The 12,667-nt window shown below is 40.5% G+C and overlaps 1 protein-coding gene across 1 annotated transcript; it reads left to right on the plus strand.

Annotated features, from left to right (window-relative positions):
• Positions 1-10,756: 10,756 nt before the first annotated feature.
• Positions 10,757-11,098, plus strand: LOC130739172 (glycine-rich protein DOT1-like). Its single transcript, XM_057591408.1, has one exon. It carries the CDS (start codon positions 10,757-10,759, stop codon positions 11,096-11,098), a length of 342 nt encoding a protein of 113 aa, XP_057447391.1.
• Positions 11,099-12,667: the final 1,569 nt, after the last annotated feature.

Raw genomic sequence — 12,667 nt, forward strand, 5'->3', positions numbered from 1 at the left:
AATACATACTCCGAGGTACGATAATCTAGCGCGAAAGGACAAGTTTTCGAAAAAGGAATTTTCCTTCCTCCCCCCTAGGGTGCTCGGCCACTATTGGTAATTGTGGGGTTCGATTTTTCTTCGATCAAACTTGTTTCCTATGCTATCATTAGCCGTAACTAAGGGTATTCTAAACTCGGAAAAATTATCGGATCAAAAACTGTCGCAGGGGTATTTTGGTCATTATATTTAGCTCAGAAATTCAAAACTGAAATTTCGAAAAACAAATTGGATGGGGACGTCACCAACGACGTTTATGACAACTAATCCTACTAGCACTAAGCTAAGGCGATAGTTTTCAGCCCAAAGGACGAAGCTTTGCCCCAAAATGGGTATTTTAAGCAGAATTGAAACTCGACGGTAGTTTTTCGAGAATCGGCGGAGTATTTTTAGCTAAACATACTCAGGAGAACGTAGGGAAGATGTTTAGAATCAAAAATGGAATTATCAGGATAGTTTTGCAAAAACCTCAAAACTATGAACACAGAAAGACATAGAGAAAAGCTATGGAAAAGACGATCAGAGGTAAGGATTAACAACTATACCTCGATACCTTCAAGCAGCAACTGTCGAATCAACGATCAAGCAAGTAATGAAGAAAATCTCTTCTCCTCCCTCCTCTAGCAAACTCGCGGCCTTGGTGAAGAAAATGGGTAAGATTTGTGATATTTTCTCATTTCTTGGCTATATATAGAGTTTGGCAAAACGCGGTAAAAAGAAAGTTTCGCGAATCTGATTTTTCCGGCGTCATTCTCCGTGAATTCTAAGATATGTTTTGGCGAAAGAATTCCAAAACTAAAAAGAGGTTTCCTTGTATTTTTGGCGACTAATGCAAAGTCGGTGTAAAACTATTTTACCCGATAAGTTGCTTTTTGCATCGAATGTCGGAATAGAAAATTTCCTTCTGAAGAAAGATTGAAATCATCAAGAGAAATGGGTGTACGCGTGTGGAATCTTCATTTGAAGATCTGAATAGAAAAAGTCTTCATCATCGGTTGATTCTAGGGTTTTGAACTACCAGGGTTTCAGTTTTGGCAAACTTCCGATGATTGGAATCGGACGTTCATAGATCCTAGGGTTTCGCCTTGAAACGCTTGTTATATATGGAATAAGAGAAGTTCTAACATTTCTCTGAAGATTTTTGGAATTAGCTTCCACATTGACTTTAAGTGAAAACTAGCTATTTACTAGGGTTTCAGCCCTAGGTTTAAGCGTATATCGATCGTGCTATACCTTTTATCGATTCTGATACAATCCTTAGAGTTTTCTTGAACTTTCTCCTTCATAAATTTATTCCTTCCGATAAACTCTTGTTCAGGTTTTCCTTCACGATACGTCAAGCCTAATCGTAAATGGAAATCTCTTCCACTTATTCTAAGCTTAAAAACTTGGGTCTTACAACACTTGCGGCCATACAAAGCCTCATACGGTGCCATACCTATACTCGTATGAAAACTGTTATTGATTGTGAACTCAATCAATGGCAATAGGTTATCCCAACTGCCCTTGTTATCTAACACGGAAGCTCGTAGTAAATCCTCCAATGATTGGATAGTCCTCTCAGTCTGTGGATGATAAGCAGAACTTAGTCTCAGCCTCGTTCCCAAAGCCTCTTGAAGAGCTCCCCAAAAGTGTGAAGTAAACTTTGGATCTCGGTCGGAAACAATACTGGTCGGTACCCCATGAAGTCGTACAATCTCAGCTATATATATCTCTGATAGTTTCTCCACGTTGTACGTAGTCCTCACAGGTACGAAATGAGCCGACTTAGTCAATCGATCCACTATTACCCAAATCGAATCATATCCCTTCTGTGTTCTTGGCAAAGCCACGACGAAATCCATCGATATGCTATCCCATTTCCATTCTGGTACATCCAAGCTTTGTAGCATACCTGAAGATTTCTGATGTTCCACCTTTGCCTTCTGACATGTCAAACATGCAGCTACATACTCAGCCACTTGCCTTTTCATTCCTGGCCATCAAAAATTTATCTTCAAGTCCTGATACATCTTTTTCATTCCAGGATGAATGCTCAACTTGCTCTTGTGACCTTCATCCATAATCAACCTCCTCAAGTCAGGGTTGTTAGGTACGCAAACCCTATCCTTACACCGTAGGATATTGTCACTTCCTACCTTGAATTCCGGGTCTTTACCTTGACTTACCAAGTTCCTTTTCCCGAGCAGAAACTCATCTTGTAACTGTTGGTCTCGGATTTCTTCCATCAATCCATTGGTAATTCTGATCATTCCGAACTTCAGTTCTCCCTCGGACAATCTCACATCCAAGCTCAAATCTCGAAATTGCTCCAGCAATTGCAGCTCTTTCACCATCATCGACGAGATATGCATCTTCCTGCTCAAGGCATGAGCATCAACGTTTGCTTTTCCAGGATGATATTGTAGGGTGAACTCGTAATCTTTGAGGAATTCCATCCACCGACGTTGTCTCATGTTCAGCTCCTTCTGCTCAAACAAGTACTTCAAGCTCTTATGATCACAGAATATGGTAAAATTGCATCCATATAAGTGATGTCTCCAAATCTTCAGCGCAAATACAATGGCAGCTAGCTCTAAGTCATGAGTTGGATAATTCTTCTCATGAACCTTCAGTTGTCTTGAAGCATAAGCAACTACCTTCCGATGTTGCATCAGCACACATCCCAAACCTTGATGCGAAGCGTCACAATACACTTCATACGGTTCCTCTGGTTGCGGTAAGACGAGTACAGGTGACGTCGTCAAACGTTCCTTCATCGTCTGAAAACTAGTTTCGCACGCTTCTGTCCATGCGAAAGGTTGATCCTTCCTCGTGAGTTGAGTCAAAGGTCCAACAATCTTGGCGAAATTCTCGATGAAACGACGATAGTATCCCGCCAAACCAACGAAACTCCTGATCTCAGTCACTGTCTTTGGCCGTTCCCATGATAATACGGTTTCTACCTTCGCTGGGTCCACAGCTATACCCTCCTTAGAGATCACATGACCTAAGAATTTTACCTCTTCGAGCCAAAATTCGCACTTAGAAGGATTGGCGTACAACTCCTCCTCCCTCAGCACTTGTAAGACTTGTCGCAAGTGCCCCTCATGGTCCTCAGCATTCTTTGAGTAGATCAGAATATCGTCGATAAACACCACGACGAACCGATCTAAGAATTTATGGAAAGTCCTGTTCATGTAATCCATGAATATGGCAGGTGCGTTTGTCACCCCAAATGGCATCACTAAGTACTCATAGTGTCCATAACGGGTTCTGAATGCCGTCTTCTGGACATCCTCAGTCTTGACTCTGATTTGATGATAACCCGACTTCAGATCGATCTTTGAGAATATCGCAGCTCCTCGCAGTTGATCCATCAAATCATCAATTCTAGGTAACAGATACCTATTCTTGACGGTTACCTTGTTCAGTTGCCGGTAGTCGACACATAATCTCGATTTCCCGTCCTTCTTCTTCACTAATAAGGCTGGCGCTCCCCAAGGTGAAACGCTTGGTCGGATGAATCCCTTTGACAAAAGATCTTCTAGTTGGGACTTCAATTCCACTAGCTCCGCAGGTGCCATACGATATGGTGCAATCGAAATCGGCCCTGTTCCCGGTACGATGTCAATAGCAAACTCAATGTCGCGTACAGGCGGTAGTCCAGGTACATCGCCAGGAAAAACATCCGTGAAGTCTCTCACCACTGGAATGTTGTCAACTTCCGGATTCCCTTTACTCTCCAGACTTAGCAATACGGAATACTCTTGAGATCCCTCGTTCAAAGCGACGCTAATGTGATTGGCAGATAGATACTCGGAAAGATCCGAATCAGGAAATACCACTCTCTTTCGGTTGCAGTCCAAAAGACAATGATAATGGGACAACCAATCCATTCCAAGGATAACATCTAGGTTCTTAAGAGTTAGGCATACTAGGTTAGCATGGTAGTCTCTATTGTTATATGTTATCGAACAGTACATACATGCTGTATTAGCAAGTAGAGTTTTGGCAGGAGTGGTAACTATAAGATCGAAGCTCAAAGCAGTAATAGGAAGTCTTAATCTGATCGCTCATTCTCTAGAGATAAATGAATGCGTTGCACCGGAATCAAAAAGTACAGATAGAAGATTACCGTCAATCTCGCAGTCTCCCCTGATCAGCCCATCGACCCCCTCAGCATCTTCACCATCCATGGTGTAGACTCTCGCTTTAGCTGCAGGATGCTTTCCTCGAACAGTGTTGACGGTTGGTTCCGCCTTTGGTACCCTGCACTGTGCAGCAGTATGCCCCAATTTGTTACAATTGAAGCATTGAGGTCTCGTGTCGGGACAATCACGAGCATAATGCCCCGGCTTCCCACACTTGTAGCAAGTCATCTCTCTGTTCTGAGTCTGACTTCCAGAACCACCAGCAGCACCCGTCATGGGTCTGTAAGATCCCATAGCAAACCCCCTACCAGCAGGACGCTGATACGGCCTCCTGTTCTAAAATCTCCCTCTGTTCTGAAAATTTTGAGAGCCCGACCTCATAGGCCCTCCGGTTCCAGCACGGTTCACTCTCCGGTTCTTCATCAGTTCCACCTTCGTGGCTTCCTCAACCAAAGACTGGAAACACAGGATTCCCAGCGGCCTCACTGAGTCCTCGATATCCGGTCTCAGTCCATTAACAAAGCGCTTGCACATGTAGCGCTCATCCACGTGATCATTAAAGAATTGAAAATGCTTCGCCAAAGACTCCAGCTTCGAAGCAAATTCTGGTACAGACATACCCCCCTGACGGAGTGTCAGAAACTGCGCTTCCCTCTCATCCCGGGCACTTGTTGGAAAATACTTTTCCAAGAACGCGGTCCGGAAAGAGTTCCAGTTAATCTCTTCATGGTTAGCTTCCATGATTCCCCTGGTGCCCTTCCACCAGTACTCAGCATCACCGAGTAGCAGATAAGTTGCCATGCCCACCTTGGCACCCTCAACAGTCTGCAAAACACCGAAAATCTTCTCGATTTCCTAGATCCAGAGATCCGCTTTGTCTGGGTCAGTACCACCAGAGAACTTTGGTGGGTTTTGCCTCCTGAAATCATTCAGGCCTTTGTTTTGGTCCAGAGTTACTTCCCTCTGGCGCTGATGCTGATCACGTGCTTCCTCAGCAGCACGCCTCATAGCATTATCGTTCGCTTGCGCTGTCACAGCTTGGGCCATAGTGGCCATCATCTCAGCTAACTGGTTAGTATTCACCATGTTCTGTTGAGTGAAACAAACAGTTAGTACTTATCATAAGATAGCATCTAGCATAACTATACAATATGATTAAGCAATAACTTCAATCAATTCTAAGCGAAAAATCGCTTGCAGACAATCAATTTTCACTCTTTGCAGAGTCACACAACCTAGCAACTCCCGAAAGACTCGACCGTGCTCTGATACCACAATGTAACACCCCGATTTCGGTGGCGTCACTTTAGTAATCAAAAATAAACTTAATGCGGAAAACGTGTACATTTTTTTTTTTTGTCGATAATATAAACAAGACTGAAATAAATAAAACGCAAATGCGAGAGAGATAGCAGAACTAATGCACAATATATATTACAGCCCCCGCTGTAAGTAGCAACCTCGTCACGAGTAACCTCCAGTGACGGAAATAAAAGTGTAACGCCCGAAGGCAAAATATACAAACCAAATGAAAAGGTTGAGTGTCCGCAACACAAACCTTCAAAAATGAAAGATAAGTCAGCCCAATCGGCCTAAAAGAAGACCTCCTAAGTCCAACCAACTCTCTGTGATTCCTGTAAGGAAACCACACAAAAAGCTATAGGTGGGAAACTACCCTGTCCCCAAGGAAACAAATGACAGTCAGAGCTAAGACTCTACTCCTACACTAATCCTATCTCGAGGAGCTCACACCAGCACTAAAACCTACGTGCTAGCATGACCGTCGTCTGAATCAGAATCCAGAACGGCCAAGTCTATGTACACTACCCGTCCTCCTCTCGCAACCGCGATGCGCTCCGGTGCTGGTCTCTCCGGCTTAGGGCCCGAACTATGATCATCTATAACAGAAATGGTGGGTGAACTGGACTCTGCAGAATGCACTCCCACAGGCTCCTCCTCTGAGGGGTCCTCATCATCCGAAGACAATGGTGGTGGTGGTGGTCCTCCTGCTCCTGGTCCGCAATGCACACCGGGTGGCAAGTTGAAACTGACAGTGCATCTCCGCAGCACTCCTGACGTCAAGTATCCTACCCTATCTACATGGTCCTCCATGATCCGCCCCGAGTACGTACCTCGATGGCTAGCGGGGTCAACCACCCACGAACCGGGGTTGTCCTGGTCTATCATCTCGTATCTAATCCCCCCCGAAGGGTGGACCATTATGAACCAGTCTGCTATGGACATCTGACAAAGGCGTTGTCCGCCAAAACACACACAGAAGACGCGAGGGTCAACTCCAAAGAACTATGTAATTACTAAACCCAATAGGTACAGATAAGAGAATAGCCACTTAGGCTTATAACTAGAGATAGCATCCTAGGGTTGCATATTCCATAACGAACATAAATGACAGTAATAACAATTAACATGTTCCAAATAAGATTAACAAGTAACAATCACACTCAGCAACTAAGTTAGTATGCATGTTGCATGATATGCAGATGCCGGTTAACCCAGTCAACCAATATGCATTCCGGAAAGGATGGACATCAACGGATCAGCCCTAGCACCAGCCACGGTGGGACCATTTTGGCCCGCGTGCCTCTTATACCAACAACAACGGTTGTCAGATCAGCATAAAACCCGAAGGCCTGCCATTTCGGTCTGCTACTAAGAGTCACCTAGCAGCGCTCTTACGCGGAAATCTGGGTCTTATGACCATTTTGGAATCCGCCGTGGTCCGGCATCTCACCGTGTTTAAACCACTTAATGAGTGCATGCAATGCAGTGATTAGCCAAACAACGTCTCCGACCTCACTCGACACGTCGCCACGTGTTCTAGGTAAATTATTGTCTCTAAAAGCTTACCCTAAGGTAAAGTCGATTATGCGACAAAAGACACTTCTTTACAACAACATAATAACTCGTGATGATCTCCAAATCATCCGACTCATCTCAATCCGATGGTCAAAACTGCTCAACGAGCAAAGAGTATCAACATACTCGGAACTATCAGTTCCCGGCTTATCCCTCGGATAGCCCGACAACACAACTGCTCCCAGAGCACAAGAGTATCAACATACTCAAAACTTCTCAACATTCTCAACACTTGGATCCGACGACACTTCTCGCTTTTCAAAACTAAGATTCGCATCCTAAACTTCCTTTCGAGTTTATTATCAATATTTGAAGATTTAGAGGTTGTTTAATGTCTTATGAGTTTTCTTTACAAAATAATATCCTTTTAGTCTTATTGCAAGTCTTATGTGTTTTCAACATCCCATAATCCCAATTAACTCCCCGAGAATGTCTCGATCCATTATAACCATAACAAGGCCCGAATCTCATTCGTCCTATCAAACTTTCCCCAAAATCTCAAAATAAAATCGACATGACCTGCCCGCTATTCTCACTACACAGAATCACAGATATCAGTGAAAAGACATAATTACATCAGCACAGTCAACAAACATGTCATATTTCAACACATCCTAGAATAATCACGTAGCACTTAGCATATAAAGCATGCATCACACATCCTAGATTACCCACTTAGCACGTACCATGTAATTCAATCTCAAAAACATATTAGTAGATGCATCATCTACATTGTCAGCCGAAGCCTCAGAAAACATTTTTCCAATCAAACACAAACAAGTGCATAAACAGTAAATCAATGTCGAAAGCATCGACCCTAAGCATTAACTAAAGATTCAGTGAGTAGCCCTCACCTGGAGATTCTCCAGGGTGATCTTCGAAAGTTCCTACACAATCGATGCCTTGCTCCTCAGGAAAATCCTCAAAAGAACCTTTAGAGTAAAACCACAGAATTCCGTCAAAAACTATCAGAAACTCAGTAATCAATACTCACTAAGGCTACACGAAGTAGTACATACTCCGAGGTACGATAATCTAGCGTGAAAGGACAAGTTTTTGAAAAAGAAATTTTCCTCCTCTCCCCTTAGGGTGCTCGGCCACTATTGGTAATTAGGTGGCTCGATTTTTCTTCGATCAAACTTGGTTCCTAGGTTATTATTAGTCGTAACTAAGGGTATTCTAAACTCGGAAAAATTATCGGATCAAAAACTGTCGCAGGGGTATTTTGGTCATTATTTTTAGCTCAGAAATTCAAAACTGAAATTTCAAAAAGCAAATTGGATGGGGACGTCACCAACGACGTTTATGACAACTAATCCTACTAGCACTAAGCTAAGGCGATAGTTTTCAGCCCAAAGGACGAAGCTTTGCCCCAAAATGGGTATTTTAAGCAGAATTGAAACTCGACGGTAGTTTTTCGAGAATCGACGCAGTATTATTAGCTAAACATACTCAGGAGAACGTAGGGAAGATGTTTAGAATCAAAAATAGAATTATCAGGATAGTTTTGCAAAAACCTCTAAACTATGAGCACAGAAAGACATAGAGAAAAGCTATGGAAAAGACGATCAGAGGTAAGGATTAGCGACTATACCTCGATACCTTCAAGCAGCAACTGTCGAATCAACGATCAAGCAAGAAATGAACAAAAGCTCTTCTTCCTCCTCTCTTGGTGAAGCTCGCGGGTTTGGAGAGAAAATGGTGAAGTTTTTGCCATTTTTTCTCCTTTTCTTGCTATATATAGAGGTTGGCAAAACGCGGTAAAATGAAAGTTTCGCGATTCCGATTTTTCCGGCGTCATTCTCCGTGAATTCTAAGATATGTTTTGGCGAAATAATTCCAAAACTAAAAAGAGGTTTCCTTGTATTTTTGGCGACTAATGCAAAGTCGGTGTAAAACTATTTTACCCGATAAGTTGCTTTTTGCATCGAATGTCGGAATAGAAAATTTCCTTCTGAAGAAAGATTGAAATCATCAAGAGAAATGGGTGTACGCGTGTAGAATCTTCATTTGAAGCTCTGAATAGAAAAAGTCTTCATCGTCGGTTGATTCTAGGGTTTTTGAACTATCAGGGTTTTAGTTTCGGCAAACTTCCGATGATTGGAATCGGACGTTCGTAGATCCTAGGGTTTCGCCTTGAAACGCTTGTTATATAGGGAATAAGAGAAGTTCTAACATTTCTCTGAAGATTTTTGGAATTAGTTTCCATAGTGACTTTAAGTGAAAAAAAGCTATTTACTAGGGTTTCTGACCTAGGTTTAAGCGTGATTCGATCGTGCTATACCTTTTATCGATTCTGATACAATCCTTAGACTTTTCCTGAACTTTCTCCTTCATAAATTTATTTCATTTAGTAAACTCTTGTTCAGGTTTCCTTTCACGATACATCAACCCTAATCGTGAATAAGAAGTTTATTCACTTAGCATAAGCTTAAAAAAACTTGGGTCTTACACTAAGCTAGGCGCGGCTACATAGTTTCACTTGACGATATATAATATATATACATATAAATAATATTATTAAGAAACATACCCATTTATTTATTTATTTAGTTATTTATTCTCATTTTCAGTTTTAACAAACTTATGATTGGTTAGTATTTATTATAGTCAAACTAATTATATATTTCTTCTACTTATAGAAAAAAATTAATTTTATTAATTGATTTACACATGCAGAGTCATTTGGATTATTGTTCGATAAAATTATCTTTGATATAATAAAATTTGATAATATGAAGGATAAAAGATTGAATATGTGTATATAAATTATACCTAAAAGTAATTTCAAAAAATGAATATTGTTTAGATAAAAAAGACAAAATTAATTTTTAATTTGATATTTGGCAACCCCGAAGTCAAAATCCTGGCTACGCCCCTGGCAATGGGAAGAAGCAACAATCTAGGAAGGATGATTAACACTTTTTTTAGTTTAGCAAAATAAAGAGAATAGAGAAATGAGAAGAGAGAAAGATAAGAGGAAACTGATACATTTTACGGTAAATTATGTGTGAAAAAATTTATACAAAGCATTGCATTGAATTTCAATTAGGAGTGTATATGACCCGGTAAATTCAATGAATTCGTCTAACCCAAATAGATTTAATAGTAAATGTACGGGTTAGATTGGACAAAATGAGTCTAATCAGATGAATTTCTTTCAATCCAACAATGTTTGGCTCGGGTATCGAGTTCGAGAATAAATTTATCTAACTCAATCTGATTCGCAAATATAAAATAATACATTATTTTAAACTATTTTTATTTTTTCTGCGTATAAACTAATACTATATATTTGTGATAAAATACTAAATGTAAACTTGGACAGATAGTAATTTGGGTTTTGGTTTTATGTTTTGAAATTTTAAAAAACTAAAACTATTTTCAGTTTTATAAATACTGTTTTTGTTTTTTGTGATTTTGAGTTTTAAAATACTTGGGGTTAACTTTGTAAACCCACAATAGTTACAACTACTTTGTGAATTCACGACAATGGGTGATGCCAGTGGAAGTAGTTGTGCAGGTGGTGGTGGTGCCAACGTCGAAGGTGGTGGTGATGATGGTGGAAGTGATTGTATTGGCAATGAAGGTGTGGTGGTGGAGAGGTTGTTACCTAGTGTTCGTAATGACGATGGTGGACTGGCAGTGACGTGGTGGTTGTGGCGGTGGCGATTGTGGTGGTGGTTGCAGTGGAGCTAGCGGTGGTGATGGAGGTGGAAGTAGTGGTGTTGGAGGGTGGTGGTCGTAGTGGCAGCGATAGTAGTGGTGGCGACGGTAGGGGTGGTGGCGGCGCACGTGACAATGTGAAGAGTGGTGGAGGCAGTGGTGGCGGTAGTGGCGCGAGTGGAGGATGCATATGGAGATGGTGGTGGTGGAGATTGGTGGTGGTGGTGGAGGCGACAGAGATGATGATAGCGGCGGTGGTGATTTTGGTGGTGGTGGTGACATGGGTGGAGGATGCATGTGGTGGCGGAGACGGTGGCAGTGGTGATGATGGTGGTGGCGGCGATGGCGGCGGTGGTTGTGGTGGGGGTGGCGGTGGGTGGTGATGCAGATGAAGTTACATGTTATTAAAACTAAAAACTATAATCACAAAACCATATTTTATGGTTTTAAAAAACATGCTAAAATGATTTTGAAAATCAACAAAAACTCACTTCAGCTCCATTTTTTTCAAACACGTTTTGTTTTCAAAATTGCATTTGAAAACCATAAACTGGAAACTCGCAACCACCCCGAACAAGTCCTTAGATACTTTCATGTCATTTGATAGTTGGATATGATATTTTTATGGTATTTGGGGTCATTATGTGGTACTATTTCATATTATTTGGTACAATTTTTTTACTTTATTTTCATGGTAGTTGGTACTAATATAAATACTTAATGATTTGTTTGACGAGTTAGTTTATTTATACATCAAATAATATAATAAAAAAATAAACCCATGTTTTGCATTTTTATTTATTTGGACTTTCGATTATAACAAATTTATGAGTTGGTTAGTATCTCTTATACTCAAACTAAATATATATATATATATATATATATATATATTTCTTTCTTTTTATTATAGAAATTATTAATTATTGGAGTTGTTTGTATTATTGTCGATAAAATTTGTTTGATATAATGAAATTTGATAAAATGAAGGACAAACGATTTAATTTGTGCATTGAAATTATACGTAAAAGTAAGTTCAAAAAATGAATATTGTTTAGATAAAAGAAACAAAAATTAATTTTTAGGCTTAATAGCATTTTTGGTCCCTCCCTTATCACAATTTGACAGTTCTGGTCTTTCAAGGAAGGCTTAATTGCATTTTTGGTCCCTCACATTTGTCCTTTATGCGGTTATCGTCCTTAAAGTAATAAAATTGCAAAAAACGTCCATCACTTTGTCGAATGGCAGCACTTTTGGTCCCTCATCTATATTTCATCCAAATTTTAATGGTTTATGAGAAAAATGAAAAATAAAACCCTTATTTTCCTCAATCATCTTCATCTTCATCTCTTCATCATAATCTTCCCCGAATTTATTCTCCTAGAATCTTCTCTTTTCCCCCAAAAACATCATCATCCCCAACCAAATTTCTTCACCCGAAACCCCAACCCAACCCCTATTAAACCCACTCCCAATTTTGGAGAAGACGAAGCAATGGGCCAACAGATCCTAAATTTGCCTGTATCACTGTTTGAATGAAATTATGACCCTTTCTCTTTATCTGCATTGATTGCATATCTAAAATTTGTGATTGCAACTCATTGGATGCTTGCCCATCAATCGCTATTCCTTGGTTAATTCTTTTGCTTCCTCTCAAACTTCTTTGTTCCACAAGTTGATTTGGTTTTTTTTTTCTTTTTATTTATATATGTGTAACACCCCGATTTCGGTGGCGTCACTTTAGTAACCAAAAGATAAACTAATGCGGAAAAACGTGAATATATTTTTTTTCGATAATAATAAAGACAAGGCTGAATTAAATAAAACCCAAATGCGAAAAGCAATAGAACTAATATACAATATATATAACAGCCCCCGCTGTAAGTAGCAACCTCGTCACGAGTAAACCTCCAGTGACGGGTAATAGAAACATGTAACGCTCGTAGGCAATATGT

This window comes from Lotus japonicus, chromosome 1 (genome assembly GCF_012489685.1).
Source record: "Lotus japonicus ecotype B-129 chromosome 1, LjGifu_v1.2".
Classification (NCBI taxonomy): domain Eukaryota; kingdom Viridiplantae; phylum Streptophyta; class Magnoliopsida; order Fabales; family Fabaceae; genus Lotus; species Lotus japonicus.